We start from the raw sequence: 23,817 nt of genomic DNA on the forward strand, positions 1-23,817 counted from the left end.
CTTTGAGCCAGGGTTGATGAGAGAGAGTAGTCCTAGATCTGGGTAGGGGATTGAGCCTATGGCAAGAGAAAGGAAGGAAGTCCAGTATAGAATATGTGAAGGAAGGGGGTAGAAATGATACCACAGACTTGTAAAAACGAAGAAAGGGAAGAGAGAGAGAGAATGAAAAATCAGGTCCTAGATTGGCTTGTTAGGAAGGGTGAAGTAATTTTGTGCTTAGGAATGCACAATCCAAAACTTGGTTTCTACCACCTCGGTTTGCTTTCTGGAGCATCCTTCGAGGTTTTTCTTACCATCTCAAGCCAGTGCACCCACCCTTCCCAAGAAGTGCCCACCTTAGGATTCATCCCCCTCCAGCCCTTCCCGGATGCTGATATGCACGAAGATGGAAGCTGGATGGAGGCTGATGCCATCCTTGGAGAGCAGGTGTATGTGGCGGTAGCCTGGAGAGGGGCAGGAGGAGGGCATTAGAAGGACAGCCCGAGCCCGGGTGGTGGTGGCCAGGGGTTGAAGGACTGGCCCACCTTGCTGCATGCAGGTCCAAGGCACTGTGTACTGCCCGATAAAGTCATGTCGGGATTTCCAGTTGTAATCCTTCACCACGAAACGCAGCAGGGCCAGTTCGGGCACCAGGACCCGGAAGCTTAGCGTCTGCCCCCAGTATGGATTAAAACCTGAGGTGGGGGTGAAGGAGAGAGGGAGTGAAGGAATAGAACTTGTTGGCTGTTTGCTTTAGGCGCATCCTTGTGTTCCACAATTTTCACAGCGATCAGCATCTTACAGGTGAGGGGATTGCGGTGCAGAGTGTGTAAGCAGTTTGCCCAGGTCACCAGAGCATGGAAGTAAGGGGCCAGGATTCAGATCCAAGATGTCCAAGCCCTTATTCTTTGTCCCGTTCCACACTGCCTCCCATGGAGGTGGGAGGGGGGTGGAGACAGGGACTGTGCTTCCTGGAGGGAGGGCAGCTGGGTAGGGAAGCAGCCACGCTCCTCCCCCCGCCCCTCCACCCTCCCAGCACCGCCCAGCCTCACCGTTGTTCTCCACGTAACTGGTCTCTTGCCGGGTTGTGTCAGGGCGGATGCCAAAGATCTCCACTCTCACCAGTGGATCCACAATGGACCTCTCTTTACTCATGTCCTCCTTGGGGAGTTGCTGCCCACTGATCACCTGCAAGCAGGACTCTGGGACCTCACTAGTTCCTGTTCATCCCAGCCCCACTGGGGGGGGCGGGCAGGGGGTGGGGGGGGGGGGGGCTGGTGTCTCAGGACCTGGCGCTATAGCTTCTGGCTTTGAGTAATACATTCTCTTCTAGTAACCCAGCTGCAATTTAAGATGCATCCGAGGAGAAATTGCACAAGGTTTGAAAGTAGGTGTGTTCAGCAAACCCTTTACAGCCCCGACCCTGCCCCAGGCATTGTTGTGGGCACTTGTTAGACTCATGATCACAGCAACCCTGTGGGCTGGGGAGTGGCATTCCTCCCATTTTGCAGGTGAGGAGCCTGAGGTTCTGGAACTTGCCCAGAGTTACACGAACCTAGGCGGCTGGCTCCCAAATCCCCGCGGTTCACAGTCAGGCTATCCTGCCTCTCTTGAGGAATTCTTCACCCACTACGTTCCTGCCAGGCCCCGCCACCTCTGCCCTGCCCCCCCGGTTTCCATCCTGGCTACCCTAGGTTCTTCCTGCGGTTTCTCTCTCCGTGGTACCTGGATTAGGAGGGTCTGGGCTTTGAAAGGGCTGATGGGCCGCTCGGGGTGGAAGGAGCTCTGGACATCACGCAGGAAGTCAGGCTTCAGCACGTAGCCACAGGCACCGTTCTGGCGGAAGAGCCCATCGTAGATGTCCATCTCAAGCCCCGCGGTCTGCACATTCATGGCCACTGCGGGCCCCAGGAGAAAGGAAGGGAAGCATACATCTCAGGAGCCCTCTAGCCCCTCTTTCAGGGAACGAAGGAGATGGATTGGGTATAAAAGGGCCTGCTGGGAACACCCCCCCCCCCCCCCCGATTGCATCTTTCTTCGCCTAGCACCCTTCAAAGCATTCCCTGGCCCTCCTGCCACCGGGGCAGGTAACCCCCCGTGTTACCCTTCCACTCCCTCTTCCCTGTCCCTGCCACCCCCTCACCCATCTGGCAGCCTGCGTTCCAGAGCTCCTGGGGGTTGTAGTTGGACGAGTCTGTCCTCAGGCCACTGGGATACACGCGGCTGAGCTGCCAGGCGTTGTGCTGCACAAACTCATTGCCTGTATAAAGGGCATAGTGGGGAGATGACAAGGGGGTGGACCCCCCGCCACTTCCCTGGCCTCAGGTACACCACCTACCCACTTGACTCTTGTCCCCAGCATCTCCTGAGGCCAGGCCCAGAAAGCTTCTGTGCCTGTCTGTTCCATGCTGACCGTCTCCCCCAGCTCTCCTCCCCCTAGAGCCTTGAGCGCACTGCCCAGAGCTCCTGACCCTGTACCTGCTCTGAGGAGCCGCTTAGCTCCCTCAGCCCCCCTCAGCCCCTTGGTCCTCTTTCTCGGGACTCATGTGCCTGACCCTACCCATCCCACTTCCCTCCCTGGCCCTCCCTTTCGGTCCTGACCAGCCTCCTTGATGAGGCTTCTGGCCTTGGTTTCAGAGAAAGATGAGGTCTCATAGAAGCGGTAGTGTTCCCTTGAATGAGTGAAGCTGTGGAATGAGACAGACTTCAAGTAGACAACCAGGGCAGAGAGGGATGGACACAAGATGGGTTTGGATCTCTGGAAAAGGAGAAAATAGAGAGGAAGACGGAATTGAACCCTCAGGGGTCTGAGAGGGAAAGAACCGATGGCCAGGATCTGAATTTCCCCGTCCAACCTAAGCCTCTGCCCGCTGCCTCCCCTTTGCGTTCTCCCTCCTGCCTCACCTGCTTGGGAAAGAGAAGGGGCCCAGGCTTGGAAATAGGAGCCTGAACCACAACCTCACAACAGACAGGCGGACAAAACAGCGGACACATCACAACCTGGGGATGGGAATGGGAATAAGGCAGTCTACATACCCTCATGGGATCGGTTTCAGCCTCTGGGCTTAAAGGGTCTGCCCTACTGTTAATTTCTGGGTAACAGGTTCTTAATGATTACTTTTAAGCAGAGAGGTGTCCTCCTCCCTACCTCTCGTCTTTTAAAACAATTTAATAGTATAGTTTGGTCAAAATGTACACGAACCCAGACAGATATGTCGAGGTACGCAAATGGCCAGGAAAGTCGCACCAGAAGGATGTGAGGGTCCCAGAGTAATATCGTTATATTCTTCTGAATTCCCATTTCCTTCCCCGGACATGGTAGCAGGTTAGACACGACAGCCCCGGAGAGGGGAGGACAAGCTAGAAGTGAGTCAGCTAAGTCAGGGAAGCGCACGAGAAGGAGAAAGGCAGACTTCTGACCAGGACCTTGGCAGCCCCACCAATGGCACCCCTTCCCCACAGGGAGGTGGACCCGACCACTTTGGCACGGTCTTAGAGCCTTCACCTTCCCCAACTCTCTGCTCCTCCTTTTTGGCTACTGCTGGCCCTTTCTCAGACTCACCTTTTCCAAGAAGCTTTCTCTAAGCCCATTTCAGATGAGGTCACAGCAGTCACTTCAGTAAGCCCTACGTCCCCAATGCAACAGTGCAGGGTGTACTCTCTCTCTGTCGCGCGCATGTGCGCACACACACACACACACAGAGCAGTGTTTTTCAAACTGGCCTTAATTTAAAGAGACTGAGAAGAAGTACAAAGATGTCTCGGGAGCCAACAGGGGACCCGAGAGAGCCAAATGGGTGCTTCAACCAGGATGGCTCCGCATTGATCCTTTTGTATACAGGGCTCCCATATACAATTTCATTCAAAAATGATTCCATGGCCCAAAGAAGTTGGAAAGCCACTGTAATCTATCTACATATGACAATATGTCATGATGTCATGCACGCATCCTTACACCTCTTTTACTGGGGGCAAGGGGCATTTTGCTCCTCGGCCCTCCACCCTGCCTGGCACTAGTCTCTCCACACATGAACTCAGCTTATGGTACAGACTGACCAAATGCTAGAGCAGAAAGACCACTCTGCTGGCCCACCTTCTCCTTCTTTTTGTCCTTACTGCGTGGGCTCAACGCCTGGGGCTCAGACTCCAGCTGGGCCTCCAGCTCCGGGTCAGCTTCCTGCTCTCTCTCCAGTTCAGACTCTAGCTCTTCCTCCTCTTCCTCTTCCTCAAGATCCTCCTCAAGTGTCCTTAACTTCTTCCCCTTCACCAAGATCTTCCCCCGAAGCTCCTGGAGACAGAAATGAACGGGCTTGTTTACCTGTCTGCTCTGGGGGCCATGCAGCTGAGTGGCCAGAAGTCCCCACAGGGGGGCTGCTTGGTACATACAGTAGGGATTCCCTATTGTTAAGCGAACTTGTCACATCTCTATCCAATTGGAAAACAATACAAAACAAAAAATACCTCACTCTTGACACAGAGAGATTTCTCCCAGATTAAAGATTTACATGTAAATATAAAGGATATAAGAGTATTAGAAGAAAATAAAGAATCTTTTTGGGGCGCCTGGGTGGCTCAGTCGTTAAGCGTCTGCCTTTGGCTCAGGTCATGATCTCAGGTTCCTGGGATCGAGCCCCGCATCTGGCTCCCTGCTCCCTGCTCCCTGCTCCGTGGGGAATTTGCTTCTCCCTCTCCCACTCCCCCTGCTTGTGTTCCCTCTCTTGCTGTGTCTCTCTCTGTCAAATAAATAAATAAAATCTTTTAAAAAAAAATAGAGAATCTTTTTGAATAATCAAAGTGGGAAAGCCTTTAGAAACAGGAGATGAGGGGTGTGTGGGTGGCTCAGTCAGTTAAGCGTCCTACTCTTGGTTTTGGCTCAGATCATGATCTCAGGGTCCTGAGATCAAGCCCTGTGTTGGGTTCTGCGTTCAGCAAGGAGTCTGCTTGAGATCCTCTCCCTTTCCCTCTGTCTGCCCCCACCCCCGCCGCTCTCTCTCTTTCAAAAAAAGAAAAGAAAAGAAAAGAAAAGAAACAGGAGATGATAACTCAGAAGACATAAAAAGCACTGGCCAATTTGACCACATAAAGCTTAAAATCCTCTATAGGGCAGAAGATGCTATAAGACAAAAGCAAAGACTGCAAAAACAAATTTCCCAATGCATCAATGTCTTTAACATTTAAATCTTGTTATATACCAATAAAGATTATAAATCCCAATAAAAGTAGGTAAATAATATCAATTAATTCAAAAGAAGAAAATATAGACCTTTCTTTTTTAAAAACTTGGCTTTTTTCCCCCCACATTTGCCACTATGAATCATCTTACTACTGGAGATATTTGTGGTCCATCTCTTACATTGTTGGTCAGAGTGCAATTTGGTATTTTTTTCCAGAGGGCAACTTGGCAGTAATAACCAAAATATCAACATGCAAACTCTTCAACCCAGCAATTTACTTCTAGGAATCCATCTCAAAGAAAGAGTAAATGGGGCGCCAGGGTGGCTCAGTTGGTTAAGCATCCGACTCTTGATTTTGGCTCAGGTCATGATCTCAGGGTCGTGGGATTGAGCCCCGTGTCAGGCTCTGTGCTCAGCGGGGAGTCTGTTTGAGATTCTCTCCCTCTGCCCCCCCCCCCCCCCCCCCCCCCCCCTTTGCGCTCTCTATCCCTCTTTCTCTCAAATAAATAAATTTTTAAAAAAAAAAAAAAGAAAGAGTAGATGGACAAAGCTGTATGTACAAGTGAACAATTACCAACAACCTGAATGTTTACCATTTACTGGTTGAATAAATAATGGTTCATAAAAGAAAATGGACTACCACAGAGCTATTAAAAGGAAAAAAATTATACATGAAAAGACATCCATGATATATATTGTATGTGAGATATAAAAGGGATATAGAAAATGACCCCAAGCATTTTTTAAAGTGCAAATATATACACACATATATGTTTACATAAGCATTTACAAAAATCTCTTGACACCTGTTATGGGAGAGGTTGAGATTATGGTGGGGGGATTTGCTTTTCTCTCTATTGTCTGTACGGTCTACAACAACTATGAACTATCCGGGAAAAAAATCAAGATATTTCCATTGAAAAAAGAAATAAGAAGTAAACAACTGATTTCAAATTTAGAAAACGATAAACAATTCTGCATTGAATTGGACTTTTTGAAAATTAAAGTTGTCTCCAAGGATATTAAAGAGCAAGATGGTCCATGTAAGGGTGAGAAGAAGGGAACAGGAGGGGCACGGAGGGGCACGGTAGGGAGGGAATGCAAGCCACAGCAGAGCCCGGGCTAGGGGAAGAGGGCGCCTACCTCAGGTGAGGGCAGCTGAGTGGGCAGAAGCCCATCCAAGGTAGTGCTCAGCAGTTGCTCCCCCAAGATCTCGGTCAGATGGCATGCCATGACCTGCTGCTGTTCCCAGCTGCAGTGGGTCTCCAGGGACAAGATAACTGGATAGTCTGAGGTCTGATGGGGAAGGGAAGGAACGCTAGAGCCAGAGGTCTAAAGCATGCAAACTCCCTGCTTCTCCGGACCCCGCCACCCCTGGTGACTCACTCAGAGTACCCTGATTCTGGACATCAAGGAGGTCTTGCTGGGTCTGGGGCCCACCTCACAGCTCAAAGTCACTGTTGGGATCCCAAATCTCAGACCTATACTAGGTGTGACCCAGGTCCTTCTGGGACCTTTGAGTTTTCAGGCTCAGCGTGGGACGGCTAGGCCATTCCCCTGATTATGTGTTCATGTTACACTCTCCTCTCCAGACTCCTATTTTCCCCCAGCCCTACCCACCACTTTCTCGGTTTCCTTAACCACCCTCTCCGAGATGGGTGACAGTTGTTAGAAGTAATAGTCACTGAGCTCTAGCAATTACCTCTAGGACTACTAATTACTAGTGACACATCCAACCCTTATTCATAATCCCTTAATATTTGCCTGATGCTTCACAGTTAAAATCTCTTGTACATCTCTGCCATTTGACATAACCTCCCCTGCATCCATCTACCTTCGCCAGATGCAGAGCCAGCCACTCTTCCCTCAGATCATCTTCCCTCACCAGTACGCCCATCCCGGGACTCCTACCTGGAAGGCGTACTGGGCTACAGTGGCCACGACATCTTTGAATGGGATGCGGGAGGTCAGGGTGTGTCCATGGTAAACGATAGGTTCCCCGCTAGGTCCATCCCATATATCCACCTCCACGCAGCGGCACCCCCTCTTCAGGGCCCTGCAAGAACCCCAAGCCCCCAGGGACAGAGAGGTCAAGGTCTTATCATCCGTCTAGGGACTCTCTGCCCACTCTGGAGAGAACAGTGCTCACTGGCACTTAGTCGTCAAGACCCCCTCAAGCTACATCTCCGCAGACCCTTCTCTGTCCACCGAGATACTGCTACGGCTCACTACCTCCACCCCCCACCCTCCCCAACTCGCCATCTTCCTTCAGCAAGTCATCACATACTGCCTCATGATGCTTCTAGGGTTCTGGTTGTAGAGCATTCTGCAACACCTGACTTAGTCAAACTCTCAGTAATTCTGTTTGTTTGTTTGTTTGTTTGTTTGTTTTTAAAGTAAGCTCTATGCCCAACATGGGGCTTGAACTCATGACCCCGAGATCAAGAGTTGCATGCTCTACCGACTGAGCCAGCCAGGCGCCCCTCAAACTCTCAGTAAATTTATACTTTATTTTCTCGACTAGACTTCCTAGGGCAGAAGCAATATGTTCCACTCATCTCTTATACCCTGAAACTACTAGTTCAGTTGCTGCCGCTACAGCGATATCTTGACTCCTCGATCCAAGTCATGATTAATCACAATAAAAGCAGATATCACTTATTAGTTATTAACAGATGGATTATTTCATTTAATCCTCACAACAGCTCAGACAGAATAGGCAATGTTATCATCCCTATTTCATAGATGGGGATACTGAGACACAGAGAAGTTAAATACTTAGAACCAGAGTACCAGTGAGAGAACTAGGATTTGACCTCATATCGTCTGACTCCAGAACCTATGTTTCTAACTTCTATGCTCTCCTGCCTTCCATGTAACGTTTAGTTTATTTGTTCAAAATAAATCTTCCAGGACCTCTGAGTTCCAAGAGAGTTTCACAGCCTATGAAAGAGAGAGAAGCTCCATATACCCATAGAATTTCAATACTACTCTCCTGTCAGTCTTCAACATCTCTTCCAAGTCTCTCAGGTATCCAGGGGTCCTCAGCCCCAAGCCCCCCACAACATCTTTCAATCCCTGTTATCCACTGATAGAACAGATGGCCCCTTCTCATGAGCTGGAGCCCTTTCCCCTTCTTTCCCATTGCACCGTATATAGCCCTCCACGCTGCTCTGGCCACAAAGCTGGTCCCCCATGAGGTAGGTGTTGTGAGAGGAGTTGATGTAGTAGTGGTTCAGGGGTTGAGTCATATCCTGGTAGATGGGAAGGCAGGTCGGGTTGAAGATATCTCCATCCTTCGAGCAGAGATAGCTGAGGAAGCCATCCATGCTCAGCACGTGTCGCAATTTGCCTAAGGTGTGGAAGAGGAGAAGGCTAGAGTGAGAAGCTCTGAGCGAGGGCATCCCAGCACACCTCTAGCCCATCCTGCACCTCGCCCCTCTCCAGGGTCCTGCCTTTCAGATGGTGTCCATTCTCAGCCTCCAGATCCCAAACGTGCCCCACCCACTGTCTGTCATTTCAATCATCCCCACCCTCAGAGAGAGTTAAAGCTACGAGGAGAATCATTAAGATCATGCTAGTTCACTAGTATCCAATAGAATTTCTGCAATGGTGGAAATGTTCTGTTCTGTGCGGTCCAGTATGGCAGCCTCTAGACACATATGGCTACTGAGCACTTGAGATGTGGCTGTGTGACTGAAGAACTGAATTTAAAATTTTGATTTTAATTAATTAATTAATTGAAAGTTTTTTTTTTATTTATTCATTTAAGTAATCTCTACACCCAAAGTGAGATCAAGAGTCACATGCTTTTCCAACTGAGCCAGCCAGGCACCCCAATTTTAGTTAATTTAAATTTATTTTATTATTTTTAAGATTTTATTTATTTTTTTAGATAGAGCACGTATGCGTGTGCATGTGCGCAAGAGCAGGGGGGCCAGGAGCAGAGGGCGAGGGAGAGAGAGAATCCCAAGCAGACTCTGCTGAGCACAGAGCCCAACATGGGGCTCAATCTCACAACCCTGAGATCATGACCTGAGCCAAAATCAAGAGTCAGAAGCTTAACTGACAGTCACACAAGGACCCTGTTAATTTAAATTTAAATAATCACACAGTGGGGTGCTTGGGTGGCTCACTCAGTCAATTGAGCATCCACTCTTGGTTCCAGCTCAGGTCATGATCTTGGAGTTGTGGGACTGAGCCCCATATCGGGCTCGGTGCTCTGCACTCAGCCTGGAGTCCACTTGTCCCTCTCCCTCTCCCTCTGCTCTTCCCCCTGCTCATGTGAGCCCCCGCACTCAAGTTCTCTCTCTCTCTCAAATAAATAAAAATCATAAAAAAAAAAAAACTTTTAAAAAATAGTCACAAAGAACTCATGGTTACCATAAAGGACAGCATAGTATTCAGTGTAAAGGGTTAATTTTATATATAGGGAAACTGAGCCCAGAGAGGAACAAAGTCGAAGACTCTTAGCAACACGACCAAGGTACCTGTGTTTTATTCCCTGGGCTGTGAGGCTGATGCCAACTATGACCTGAGGGTTTCTTCCTATCATCAATTCCCATATGGTGTTCGGCAGAGTGGTCGTCCAATATACCCCTGGACTACAATACACCCTCTGTTTGAGGGCAGGGCCCCGTCACTCCTGCCAGAGCCCTCACCCATGTCAGCATGGGCTTCATACAATATCTAGTACTGGTACTGAGCGACTAGTGCTGAGCACTTGCTCTGTGCCCAGGACATCCCGTGCAGCATCTCTCTTAATGTTCTCGCCAACGTGATGAGGTAGATAGAATATAATCTGCCCTGAGAAGTTGGGTAACATAACTAGTAAGTGAAGGAGCTGGGATTTGAACCCCAGCCATCAGGTGTCTGAGCCACGCCAGTCCCACCGGGCCGTGCAGTCTCACTGAGGGCAACATTGCTGCAGGGGGCCTCCGTGGGAGGTGGAGCAACTCGACTCTAATGCCCAGCTTCGTTGCTCCCGCTTTGACAAGGCTACAGACGGTGGAGAGCGGCAGGAAGTCAGGCAGGAAGTTTTATTCTTAACAGTAAGAACTTAAATTGCGAGAGAAAATCCACAGTTGCCAGATACTTTTCATGTATGTCATTTCATTTGATCACCGATTATTTTACAAATGAGAAAATTGAGCCCCCACTAGATTAAGCAGCTTGCCCAGGGTGACTCAGTTAGTAAGCGGCAGAGTGGGGCCTTGAGCCCGGGTTTCCTGGCAGAGACTATCCTCTGCAGCCAGTCGAGAGCAGGGGGGGGAACACCACCCAGAGGGGCAGGTGGTAGAATAAATGTAACTGATGTCTACTGGATCCTGCACTGGAGATAGAAGACCCTATTTCTTGGGGCACCTGGGTGGCTCACTCAGTTAAGTGTCTGCCTTCGGCTCAGGTCATGATCCCAGGGTCCTGGGATCGAGCCCTGCATTGGGCTCCCTGCTCATCAGGGAGCCTGCTTCTCCCTCTCCCTCTGCCTGCCGCTCTGCCTACTTGTGATTCCTCTCTCTCTCTCTGGGTCAAATAAATAAATAAAATCTTTTAAAAAGAAGAAGAAGAAGAAGAAGATCTTATTTCTTAACCCTTAGGCATTCTTCTTCTATTTATTTTTCTGAAATGATTGCTTTACAGCCCCCTTTCTTCTCTGAGCACAGACATGAATCTGGAATCAGGGATTCCAACCCTTTCTGTTTGAGTCTCAGTTCCATGAGGGCAGCGTTCTTGTCGGACCTCCTGCTGTATCTCTGGGGCTGAGCAAAAGTCCTGGCCCATTACAGGGGTTCAATAAGCATTAGCTGAAGTAGTGAGTGAATGAATGAATAAAAGGAGTAGGAGTTGAGACCTAGGAAATGTGGGTCACTTGTCCAGCTCTCATTCATCTCATCTCTCTCTCTCTTTTTTTAAAGATTTTAGTTATTTGAGAGAGAGAGAGTTTGCGAGCAAGTGCATAAACGCAAGAGCAGGGGGGAGGAGCAGAGGGAGAAGAGCGGAGGGAGAGGGAGATACAGACTCCCCGCTAAGCAAGGAGCCTGATCCAGCGCTCAGATCCCAGGACCCTGGGATCGTGACCTGAGCTGAAGGCAGACGCTTAACCGACTGAACCACGCAGGCACCTCTCATCCACCTCATCTCTAATCCTCATGCTCAACAGAGGTATTAGGTAAGGGTCAGGTGACCGGGGTTTGAATCCCAATTCCTCCTCTCATTAGGCTTTGGCTTTGAGCAAGTCATTTGATCTTTCTAAACCCGAGTTTTCCTCTTTTGCACAACTGACTTAATAACAGAAGCCACTTCAACTGGTCATCGGAATGATGAGAAAAGACATGTAGAGATGTTAGCACATTAATGGGATACTTAGCAGAGGCTGAATAAGGATTATGCTCCTGATTTACAAGATCGTAGTGAGGGCTAGAGGAAGTAAGTGATGTGAAAGTACCTTGTCAATCATTTATTATTAATGTAAATTCCTCGTATTCTGAAGGGAATGGAGGGCAGGGCAATGTCTATTGAAGGGGCAAGGAGAAAGGGCTGAAGACAGAGGGCATATTTGAGCTGTGCTTGCTGAAAGAAAGCCTCCTCTTCATCCCCCTCAGCCAGGGACTGACTAGCTTCCTGGCCTGGAGGCTTAGCCACTCAAGAACCACTTGGAGAATTTGGAGAAAGCCCAGGAAGCGGCAGAGAGCCAGCATTTAAAGAGACAGCAAACAGGAACCATGAAGAGAGCTGGAAGCAAAGGAATTAGGCACTAGAAGAGAAGAAGCCGAAGGAAGAGGACCACGGATCTTCCTTTCCACTGGGGACAAACGTTGACATCAGGACGAACTTATTCTGAAAGTGAAGCATGAGCATAGTGGAGGAAAGGAGACTTGTGGAATGTTCTTCCTCCTGAGAGATACAGCATTACGGAGGAGACTCCTGTCTTATCTGGGCAGGAAACTGCTGCTCCCCTTCCCAGGGGTTGAATGAGATGAAGATGCTTGCACAGGGGCTGGGGTAGGCATGGGCTCAGCCTTCCCTGAGTTAGGCAGAAGGTGGCTTGTCTCTGGACCTTTCTAAGGTCCCCCTCCTCGCCCATGCCCAGTGCCTCTCCACCCTAGCCCTCTTACCGCTATCTGAGGGCTCATAGCGGTCGATGAGTTCCAGAGCAAGGTCAGAAGCTCGCTCTCCTTCTTTCTGCTCCTCTTGGAGGAAATCCACAAATTCCAGCAGGGTCAACTTCTGCCCATCGGCCGAAAAGTTTTCAAACAGCTCGTGCACCTCAGTACGTTCAGTCAGCGCCTTATAGAACTCTACAAACTCTTTTCCCTCCAGAGTCCCAGACTCGGATGTGTCTGCTGCCTGCAAGCAAGGGTTTAGAGGATGGTGGAAAAATCCTTTTAAGAGCACATTGTATGGCTTTGACCCGTCCCATAAGGGCAATCTTGCCGACAGGTGGATACAAACATCTTTCTGCAAAATTCTCCCAGAACTCCTGACACTTTGTGTTCATAGAAGCCGCTTCAGTAAGTAAAAAGCAAAATGGCAGCCGTACCATTTGCTATTAGAGAAAAATTTCAATCAGAAAGGGTTAAATGCCCCAACAAGTGCCTAAAAGTTTAAAAGATCCCTCCTCCTATTTTATTCACATTCCAGTTGGAGTTTTCCATTGTTACTAGGCACGTGGGAAGTTCTGGCCATGGACAGAGAGGTCCTTGAGGTCTGACACAGTAACGTATGGTTGTTTACCCTTCATAAGACTATGAATCGTCTTTCTAAGAAGACTGAAGGGTGAGAACCATGCCTTACACTTTCCATCGAGCCTGGCACAGTGGTAGGGCATATAGGAGAGATTCAACAAAGAGTGATGCTGGATAGGGTCAGGTATATCTGGCCATGTGAGAACATGGCCTTGGCTGGCTTCTGAAAATCCTTCCCCAAAACACTCACTTGGAAAAGCTGGAAGGCATATTCTTGGTCCATTTCCACATTCATCAGGCGCAGTAACCGCTGGACTTCGTGGAAACTCATCCGACCATCCTGGTTCCTGTCTCCACGCTGGAACCAGTCACTCAGCCATCCAGGTGTGAGTCAAGGCAAAAGCACTGTGTGTGTTTGTGTGTGCATGTTCATCCACTGACATTGTCTCCCCTATCTCCTCCATGCCAATGCATTTTCCATATTAGCTTCCAGAATAATCTCCCCCCGAGCACCAATCTGTCTTGTCCCTGCATGGCTCAGGTGCTGCAGGGTCCTCCCTGTTGCTTGCAGAAAGAAGCCCAAATTTTTTCACGTAGATTGAAGGTCTTCACCCCCATGATCTGGCCCCCACACAGCCTTCTCAACACACCTGTGTCCTCCCTGTACTTTAGCCAGACTCTCCCTCCTGCTCTTCAATGTCCTATCTCTGAGACTTTTCTCATGCTGTTCCCTCTGGCAGGAGAGCCTTCCCCCTCCTTTCTTTATGTTCAAGTTCTACTCCTTTTCAAGGCTCAGCTCAAATTCAACTTCCTCCCTGATGTTTTTCTCAGAACTCTCTCAGCTAGAATTAAATATCTCTCCTTCCTTTGAACACCCACAAATAATTTCAGTCCCATAACACTTCTAGGGTACTTAGATGATTTACACAATTCCATTTTCTCCACCGACTAAAACAATGCCTGAGTCTCATTAATCTTTGTACCTCTAAAGCCTGGCACAGTGCCTGATACCTTCTGCTCAATAGATGGTGAATGAATGAACGAACGAACAAATGAATGAACGACCTGGCATGGAAGATGAATACAATCTAGGAAACCTGAATAAGTCAACACCACGAAGTTCTGCTTCCCAGTCCTACGGTAGCTAATGCCACTGGGATCTTCTGTTCAGCTCTCAAGATCAGCACCTTGTTTGGTCCTTTGCCTCGCACCATCCCTCCCACCAGTCCTGAAGGGCCTGATTTCTGCCTACTCTCTGCCTGGTTATGTCTTTGTCATCCCAAGCCTCCATTACACCTTCAATATCCTCTGCCTCACAGTGGCCTGAGCTGTCCTTGCCCACCCCATCTGGACTCTTAGGCCTCCCTAGCGCAGCATGCCAACCCCCCCCCCAACCCCGTCTCTAGCCCTGCAGCATCTGGCTCCTTCAGTGACCCCTGGCCCCACCTCTGACTCCATCCTGCTGATACTGGTCCAGCCGCTCCTGTTGGTCCATGCTGGTAACAAAGTCCACCAAAACCTGGAGCCCCTGCATCCATATCTTGGCCTCCTCGACGCTGTTGGCTACCAGGTCCAGGTTGGAGCGGCGGCCGTGGAAGACGATGGTGAAGCCCTGCTCCAGGGGGAGCTCCTCTGCCAGGCTCCGCAGCAGCTCAGACTCGTGGCCCTCCCGCACCGTCTCCACATCAGAGATAGAGACTACCAGAGAGGAAACAGGGGGGCGCAGGGGGAAGAGAGTCCACCAAGTTGCAGGGGCAAAGGGTCAGGGACCCTTTAAGGAGCCATAGGGAGGAGGAACCCCAACCTCCCTCCGCAGGATGAAACTCCCAAAGACTGGGTATGGGGAGATGCAGACCCCTGTGATTCAGGATTCCCCATGAGTCGCTGCCATGCTCAGAGGCAGCATGCCAAGGGGCCCATGCTGGAAGCGGCAAGACCTGGCTTCGGGCCCCTGGCTGGCAGTGGGACACAGACCAAAATGACTTAACCCCTCAGTACCCTCGTCTGAAATAGGGGATAGTCCCTTCTATGGCCAGTCCACATGGTGACCACTGGCGGGGCTGACGGGATGGAAACACACTTAAAGGTAGAAGCGGTTACACCAAAGCATGATATGTCCAAGTTCAATTTCCCTGTTCCAGGTTTGAGGGCCTCCTCTTTCCAGATGTCTAAGAAAGCACCAGAGAAATTCTTCCACCCCCTTTCCTCAGCTGGGGGTGCTATGGATCGTGAGCTTTGATTATGTCTCTAAAGTGGACTCTCTCAGATGTGTCCTGTGATCACATTTTTGGAGGGGTCATAAAGCGTCTGGCCAACAGGATGCACATTGTTGTGCTGCATTTGTGGTATTTAAAAATATGCATCATAGTGGCTAATTTGTGAAATGCATCCTGGCTTCAGGTGCCACGCTAGGTGCTTTGTGCATTAACTTACTGAGTCTCTGTAACAACCTGCTAGCAGGTACTATTCAATCCCCATTTTGCAGATGAGGAAACTGAAGCTTAATGTAACTTGTCCAAAGCCACTCAGCTAGAAAGTGGCAGAGCCAGGGCTTTGATCCGGGCAGTCTGATGCGTGAGGTCATGCTCTCACTATAATAATAATAAATATAACCTAGGATTTATTGAGCCTTATTATGTGCCAGGGCACTCCTAAGCCTTTTACGTGCAGTAACGGATACACTGTAGGACCCTGGTCCCTGCCCTGCTCTCAAGCAGCTGGGCTCTTCAGAGTCCGACCCCCCCCACACCCACGCCTAGCCATCCACGTGACTCACAGGTGGGCTTAGCAGTGCCTCCTGCCTGCCGGGCATGCCAGACTGTCATGCCATCATCCTGAAGTCTGAAGTATCGCAGTTTCTTCCAGCTTTTGGACCTCACCTTGCGCATCAGCATGCCCTTCTGCATCAGCAGCAAGTCTTGATTGATGGGCAGCCCTGGGCCAGGAGAAGAAGGGGCTGGCTGGGTAGCCGGCGGGAAAGGTGGAGGGCCCAGGAGGAGCTCTTGAACAGGGGTCCAGACTCCTCCCCGCCTCCCCATCCCTGGGCTGTCTCCCGAAAGCCTCCTCTCCTGCTGGGGTACTCACGGCCTTGCATCAGAGACACCATCACCCACTGGTCCGCCAGCTGGTGCCAGAGTCACCTGGAGGAGCACAGAGGAACAAAAGGCTCTGGGTTAACGCTGGTGATCTTAGAATAACAGATCAGAGGAGGAAGAGAAGGAAACCCGTGTGTCCTGACAGCCCACGATGGGCCAGGCACTTCATCTACATAGTCTTTAGCTCTTTTTTACTTTTCGTTTGAGTTTGATGACTTTGAGGCTTAGAGAGGCTAAGAAACTTGCATCAAATCACATAAGGATTCAGAATTTAGAGCCAAATATGTCTGATTCCACAGCATCTGCTGTTTCCCATAGCCGTCGCCAGAGAGGACTAGACCAGGGCTTTCTGCCCAACACCCCAGAGTCACACCCTTCAGCTCCTCATTATTAAGGACCACCATCTTGCTGGCTGCCCCCTTTCAGAACCTGAAATCTCTCTATATCCTAGCCTTCTCTTCTCCAGGGGGAATCACCCCAGCTGCTCTATCTTGGGAGCCCTCCCCATGGTCCCGGGCAGGCCCCCCAGCTCCCAAGGGGCCAAGGCAGAATGCTACTTTTGCCTCTTCGGGGACACTTAGTACCATACTTGCTACATAAACCACATTCTTCTGCCTTCCCGTGGTAAAGCACACTTTACTTGTCATAACAGTTATTCCCAACAGCTTAACGGACCAGGTGAGTTACGTAGTCTTAGAAATGCATTTTCAAGTTTTCTTTGCCTCCTCAAAAAGAGAGCCCTCTTTAAGATGCGTGCTAATTTAGGATCTGGTTAAGTTGTCCTAGTAGGTAAGAACAAACTTCTCTTGAAAAGAACCAGAAGAGGGGCAGCCTGGGTGGCTTAGTCGGTTAAGCGTCTGCCTTCGCCTCAGGTCATGATCCCGGAGTCCTGGGACTGAGACCCGGGTTGGGCTCCTTGCTCAGTGGGGAGTCTGCTTCTCCCTCTCCCTCTGCCTGCCCCTCCCCCTGCTTGTGCGTGTGCGCGCACGCGCGCGCTCTCTCTCTCTCTCTCACGCTCTTTCATAAATAAATAAATAAATAAATAAATAAATAAATAAATAAATAACTTAAAAAAAAAAAAGCCAGAAGACTTGATATGTAGCCACATTGATTCTAGCTCAGCCCCTCTAAGAAATTCTCAACTCTTGACCAAATCATTCTGGAACTGGCAAAGCCCAAGAAACATAGAGCTCAATGCTTTGCAAAAGCAAAGGAACTGCGGGACGCCTGGGTGGCTCAGTCGGTTAAGCGGCTGCCTTCGGCCCAGGTCATGATCCCAGGGTTCTGGGATCGAGTCCCACATCGGGCTCCTTGCTCAGCAGGGAGCCTGCTTCTCCCTCTCTCTCCCTCTGCTTGTGCTCTCTCTGTCAAATAAATAAAATCTTAAAAAAAAAAAAAAAAAAAAAAAAAAAAAATTTTTAAAAAAAAAAAAAAAGCAAAGGAACTGCACTTGAATAGAAATGCTGTGTTTTTTAATTGATCAGTTTAAATTTTTGACAATGGTGAGCATCTAAAACACGAAAAGCATCTCTAAAGCAATCATTCAGTTGGTGCTCCATTAGAACATGGTGCAGTTCAACTCACTAGATCTCATCAACGAAAAGCAGAAGTCCAAAAATGATTTGTGACTTGTCTGAGGTCACATAGCATCTCAGTGCCTTCTCTCTCTTTAGCTGGAAGGGCCTATCAAGTCACCCAAGTGTGACTAAATCTTTAGGAAAAATGTAGAGGTCACTGAAAATACAGCTCCCCTGACTGGAGGACCTAGAGAAGGCTTTCTAAAGGAGTAGCAATATGCAGGGCCCCAGAGGGAGAGGGGAAGTTTGGGGAGCCAGACTGTACCTAAGTGGGAAAGATAACTCAAGGCGGCCCTCAGGAGAGACAGAACTCTGCGACAGTTCCAAAAAGCAAAGGTTTTGCTGGCTGAGGCTGAATACAGTGAGCCTGGGTGAGATCAGAAGAAGCCTCTGGATGGAAGAAGGGACCCAAGGTGCTTCATGAGTGGCAGAAAAGCAGCCCCGCTTAGAATCTAAGGCTCGCAAAAATTGAATGAAGAGTGAAGTAACAGGTCCCTCCTAAATGTCTCAGGTCCCCAGACTGCAGCGGAAGGGAGAAGCCTGGGGTTCTGATCCCCCTTGCCAATATCCTTCCTTACCTCCTCTTTGAATTTCAGCTCCCATGTTTGGGGTATAGGGACCTTGGGATGGGGTGGATCTCGGCCCTGGGAGACGACAGAATGCCCTTTCCTTACACCTGTGTCCAGGAGCCTCACAATCATGTCCTGAAACATGTGCTGGGACACCCCTGTTTTGGAGCCTATCTCCTCTCAAGAAAGCCTTAGAAAATTATTTTATGCATTTTGGTCAAACTCTTCCAACCCCAGGGTTTGGCATGCTCTTCCAATCCTGCTCCCATTCCTGACTCACTATTTTAAACCTAGATCCAGGTGACATGTGGCCATATGAGGGCCGATTTCAACTCAGGGAGCCACAGAATGTCAGAGCTGGACTTCATTTTATAGAGAAGGGCTAGAAAGATTAGCTGAACTGCCAGAGTCATTGAATGAATTCTGTGGCAGAAGTGGGACCAGAACCATGGTTCCTTGTGACCAGCTCAGAGATCTCACCAAGGCTCTGCCCTTAGAAAAGGTTTTCTCTGGGGGTGCCTGGGTGGCTCAGTTCATTGCACGTCCAACTCTTGGTTTCGGCTCAGGTCATGATCTCAGAGTTGTGGGATCGAGCCCGCATCAGGCTCCACACTCAGCAGGGGGTCTGCTTGAGATCCTCTCTCTCCCTCTCCCTCTGCCCCACCCCTCGCTCTCTCTCTCTCTCAAATAAATAATAAATCTTAAAAAAAAAAAAGAAAAGAAAGGGAAAACCCTTTCTTTCCAAAAGGAAACTCTGGAAGCAGGTTAGAGCAGGGCTAAGAAGCAACAAGGGACATGGATGCTTTGTCTCCCCACTTTTGTCATTCTCTGCCCCCACCATGTCCCACTTAATAGCCTTTCTTTTCTTTCTTCCCATTTCTCTCCTCTCCCCATCCTGGTGCCTTCCTTCTCCTTTCGCCCAGCTCACTCTTCTCTCCTGATCCCATCTGCCTCCCTACTTGCTCACTTGCCAACCTCTCTGTGCTCTCCTCTCCTTATCCTTCTCCCCACCCTTTCTCCCCTCACCTCTTCCTCTTTTTCTTTCTCCTCTAATTCCCAATAGGTCGGGTTCTCGTCCCCTGTGGGGATTTTGACCCTGGGGTCCAGGAGGGAGGAGGACACTCAGGAGCACACCCCTCCACTCAGCCTCGCTTCCCCCGTATCCTAGGAGACTGACTGAACACACTGCTCAGAGAATGCGACTTGGAACCCAGGTGTTCTAGGTCTTGGTGTTGCCTCTGGTTTCTGAAGGTAGGATGGGAAGGATGTCACAGCTGATGCAGGTGCAGTGAGGAGAGAAGGAACAAAGAATTGGGAGTGGGAGCAAGACCAAGAGGTGAGGAGCAGAGGATGAAGACTGAGAGTAAAAGATTGAGTCCTCACTGTTCACACCTAGACGCGAATGTGGAGATCCTCGAGGACACAGATAATTACCTCTATAATATTGATGAGAGGATAAAGACACAAAATAAGGTGGGAAGTGGCCAGGGCTGCCCGGTAAGATTTGGTCCTCAATTTACAGGTGGCTGTAAGAGATGGACTTTGGCAGAGTTGCCAAAGGTGCCAAAAGCATTACAGTGAAATTCGGGGTGTCTCAGATCTCTCTGAGGGGCAGGAAGAAAGAGAATCATTATGTCTACTCTCTTGCTTCTGAGCAGGATTATTGGGTGACTTCATTCATAGAAAGAGGACAGAATGGCTCTGGTCATAGGGAGCCTTCAGAATGTTAAAGCTTGAAGACTCTTTCTTTCATAACTCATCCAATCCAGAGGTTCCTGGCTATACTGATATCCCTAGGTCAAATAGCGATTCCTTTGCCCCACCCAAAAGGATGGAGCTCAGGAATATTTATTTTAAAAAAGAACCCCTACTACACAAGCAAGTCTGGGAAACCCTAAATTCCTACCACAGATCAGGAAGCTGCTGTCCAAAGTTACGTAGCTGGTTAGTGGCAAAATCAGGACTAGAAGCAGGTGCTCTTCCCAGCACAGCCCTTGGGCATGCCAACAAACTGCCCTAGCCCATGGAGCAGGCTGAGAACAAGTATAGAGCTCAAACCCGGGCTCTTTCTAAGGAAATCTCATAACTCTATTGTTTCTATGATCTTCCCTGGGTCTTCGGTAATCCTCAACATTCTGCTAATGAATCTATCCTACTCCAATTCTCTCTCTTCCTGTACTAGGATGGGGCTCACTTCTGAGTGGTAGCTAAGAGGTCCCCATGTAAGGGGTGACTGCCACAGCCAGGAGGAAAGCTGCAAATCAAAGTGCTAGAGAGAACCAGGAGGTGGGAGCCTTGCAGACGTGTTAGGGCTAAGGAGTCCGGGGTACAATTTAATCAGGGGGGATAAGCATTTGGCGGACAGAGTTAGGGACTCAGGCAGGGCAGAGCTTGGGGCAGAGGCTGGTCAGAGCCTCCAGGCCCTTACCGTGGGCAGGATAGCGGTCCTGTGTCTGCGAGCTTGTGCGATGCTCTCTCCTGTGGGACGAGGAAACCCAGCTGGGCTCTTGCTCTCCTCTCTCGCTTGCTCGCTCACTGGCTTCCTCCCCTTTTCTACTGCAGTTTGCTGCTGTGACTGGCAGACTTGCAGCCAAAGGGAAGGAGTAGGGAGGGGAGAGGTGTGAGCTCTTCCAACTCTTAAAGGCCCAGGACACTGGTCAAAGGGAAGGAGTTTTGGGGGAGGGGTGGTGAGACAAGGATTAAAGGAGGAGGAGCCCGGCTGCCCTTCATCTTGATGCCAGCCCTCATTGACCCCAATCCTGCAGTAGCTCTCCCGGTGAAACCCAAGGAGTGTCTGAGTTGCGGTGCTCCGTGAATCACTGCTTTTCATTCCGCACGGTTTCTCCCTGCATGTCACACAGCTGTCTTTGCCCTGATTTCATCTGGCTCCTTTCCAGGGTGTCTGTTCCACTGGCCGGCTTCTGTGTCTCTGCGTCCTGCCTTGCAGGGCACTCAGTCTAGCTCTGTGGCACAGGGTAAGGAAAAAAGAACCAGGACGGGGAAGGAGGAAGATGAGGAGAAAGGGAGGAGAGGAATGATCCTAGAGGGTAGAGGGACGGGTTAGTTAGTATCTCTGTATATTTTGGGCACTCGCTAACCATTGAAGGAATGCATACATAAATGCATGAAATAATTCATTTCTTCTTTCTTTACATGTATGCATTCTAGGAACGTTTGGTCAGCACCTCCAATATGCAAGGACACACGTGTGTGTTTATAAAGATGTGTGTAGAGATGATGCGGACTCATGGTATTGTAAGAATCAAGGGCAAAGAGTGGAGCACAAGATTGGAAAGACACCCAGGGGGAAAGAAAGGTGATGAGCTTCTTGCAAGGTGAATGAACAGGTGGCTGTAATAGAAACCGAGACTGAGGAAAAGGGGACCAAGTTAGGAGAGGAATATAGGGGATTGTAAAAGGCTTCATTATGGCCCCATACTACACACTGAGACCAAGACCCAGGGAAGTCTTGGCAATGTCCTGGGCTCACATGTCAGCAGCAGAGACGAATAGTCCCTGGCGCTCTCCCAAACACTGTGAGCTGGGACCTACTTTTGCTCTGCCTTGGAAAGACTGTGGGGTATGGAGATTTCTGGCCCAGTGGGTGGGAGTCAGGCAGCTAAGGGCACAGGGCACAGCCCTGGACTTGGACTTCTGTGGATCCTCTCCAGTGAGGTGTGTTTTAATCTAGGCATAGGGGGAACTAACTATATGAAATGATGCGATTTTAAGTGTGCTGAAGTCTGGCTACCTCTCATGGCTCCCCAAACACCCTTTGAGTGCCTAATATTCTACCATTAGTGATTATTTATAGCTAAACCTTTAGTCCCATTAAAATAAAATCCTCCTAAGTGATTACCATAAATGTCAGGACTGTGGTTACTTTGGGGAGGAGGGAAAGTTGTGATAGGATCGGGCACGTAGCTGGCTTCTGAAATAGCTGGCCAAGTTCTAATTTCTAGTCCTGGGTGCTAACGAGGGTCTTCCCTTTATAACTTACTCAACTATACATTTTCCTTTCTTTTTTTTTTTTAAGTAATTTTATTTTTTTTTAAAGATGTTATTTATTTGACAGAGAGAGACACACAGAGAGAGGAAACGCAAGCAGGGGGAGTGGCAGAGGGAGAAGCAGGCTTCCCGCTGAGCAGGGAGCCCTATGTGGGACTCAATTCCAGGACCCTGGGATCATGACCTGAGCCGAAGGCAGACGCTTAATGACTGAGCCACCCAGGTGCCCCTTTTTAAGTAATTTTATTTTTATTTTTATTTTTTTTTAAAGATTTTATTTATTTATTTGAGAGAGAGAGACACAGCGAGAGAGGGAACACAAGCAGGGGGAGTGGGAGAGGGAGAAGCAGGCTTCCCGCTGAGCAGGGAGCCCGATGTGGGGCTCGATCCCAGGACCCTGGGATCATGACCTGAGCCGAAGGCAGACGCTTAACGACTGAGCCGCCCAGGTGCCCCTAAGGAATTTAAAAAAAGATTTTATTTATTCATTTATTTAGAGAGAGAGCACACAGGAGCAGGGGGAGGGGCAGAAGGAGAGGGAGAAAGAAACTCAAGCAGACCCCATGCTGAGCGTGGAGCCTGATGCAGGGCTCGACCTTGAGACCCTGAGATCATGACCCAGGCTGAAATCAAGAGTCGACAGCCCAACCAACTGAGCCACCCAATTGCTCCAGTACTTTAGGTAATCTCTACACCAAACGTGGGACTTGAACTTGCAACCTGGAGATCAAGAATTGCATGCTCCACCGACTGAGCCAGCCAGGTACCCCTAACTATACATTTTATGTAATTTTCTCTATCTGTGTTATATTTTACAACAAGAGGGTTTCTGATTTTTGCAACTGGTAATTTCTGAAGTTTTATTGGTTTTCCACAATTCATTGGTTGAGTTTCCATATTCTCCTGAGAGCAGAGTTTTTTGTTTGTGTTTGTTTTTTTAATTTACTTATTTAAGTAATCGCTATACCCAATGTGGAGCTTGAACCTGCAACCCTGAGATCAAGAGTCCCATGCTCTTTTGACTGAGACAGCCAGGCGCCCCTGAGAGCAGGTTTGGATAAAGAAAGAGGAATATGCAGGGAGGGGAGGCTGAAGAGGGAGGCCATTCATGGGGAATAGAAAGATTAAGGGGGCATCAAAATTTAAACGGTGCTGACTTCACGTTTTAATAGAGCCCCTGTCTTCCTCTCCCATTTCTACTCCCCTAACATCATCATGTCCTTAGTTTTCCACGTTTCCCCCTTACATTCCTCACTCCTTCTACACTCCAGGATTATGGACGCTTTGCCTCTACTGCCCCACCTAATTGCTGCCAAACTTCTTTCCCTTCTGCGGGGGGTTCAGTGGGGGTATTATCATTCCTCCTGGATTTTCTGGGAGAGTTCAGATCTTAAATATTCTTTTTCAGTGTTTTCATAAACATTCCAATCCTCCCCAGATCATGCATTCTGATTTTTGGGGGCAGGCACTAGGGAGACCTTCACAAGGTTAGAATGGCTCCAAAGAGTGGCTTAGAAGACATCCCTGCTGCAGGGCGATCCTTAGATCCAGGGAGGGAGCAGACAGACGGGGGTGGGGGTGGGGGGTGGTACAGGAACTGTCCATGTGGTTTGGTTGTTCCTATTTCCATAATGATCCTGGCCCTCCCCCACTGCTGTCTATTATTAACAGATCCAGAAACTTGATCAGGGCAGCAGCAGCAGAGGGATTTTCTGGGAACCATGCCCAGG

The 23,817-nt window shown here is 49.3% G+C and overlaps 1 protein-coding gene across 1 annotated transcript; it reads right to left on the minus strand.

Annotated features, from left to right (window-relative positions):
- Nucleotides 1-323: 323 nt before the first annotated feature.
- PLCD4 (phospholipase C delta 4) lies at nt 324-20,686 on the minus strand. Its single transcript, XM_032402148.1, has 16 exons — nt 20,508-20,686; nt 15,923-15,978; nt 15,615-15,773; nt 14,308-14,536; nt 13,089-13,218; nt 12,269-12,500; nt 8,304-8,505; nt 7,065-7,209; nt 6,297-6,449; nt 4,073-4,267; nt 2,581-2,737; nt 2,123-2,239; nt 1,705-1,877; nt 1,032-1,167; nt 525-674; nt 324-443 (listed from the first exon to the last, which is right to left on the minus strand). The coding sequence occupies exons 2-16, from the start codon at nt 15,942-15,944 to the stop codon at nt 337-339; spliced, it is 2,307 nt and encodes a 768-aa protein (XP_032258039.1). The 5' UTR covers nt 15,945-15,978; nt 20,508-20,686; the 3' UTR covers nt 324-336.
- Nucleotides 20,687-23,817: the final 3,131 nt, after the last annotated feature.

Source organism: Phoca vitulina, unplaced genomic scaffold (assembly GCF_004348235.1).
Source record: "Phoca vitulina isolate PV1807 unplaced genomic scaffold, GSC_HSeal_1.0 scaffold1, whole genome shotgun sequence".
In the NCBI taxonomy this organism is placed as follows: Eukaryota; Metazoa; Chordata; class Mammalia; order Carnivora; family Phocidae; genus Phoca; species Phoca vitulina.

Bases quoted from the DNA above. Each gene is read 5' to 3' on its own strand.
- PLCD4 (XM_032402148.1), bottom strand. From the start codon at position 15,944: ATGGTGTCTCTGATGCAAGGCC. The intron at 15,774-15,922 runs GTGAGTACCCCA...CTCCTGGCCCAG, and splicing joins GGTGTCTCTGATGCAAGGCC to GGCTGCCCATCAATCAAGAC. The intron at 2,240-2,580 runs GTCAGGACCGAA...CCCTTTATACAG, and splicing joins AAGCCTCATCAAGGAGGCTG to GCAATGAGTTTGTGCAGCAC.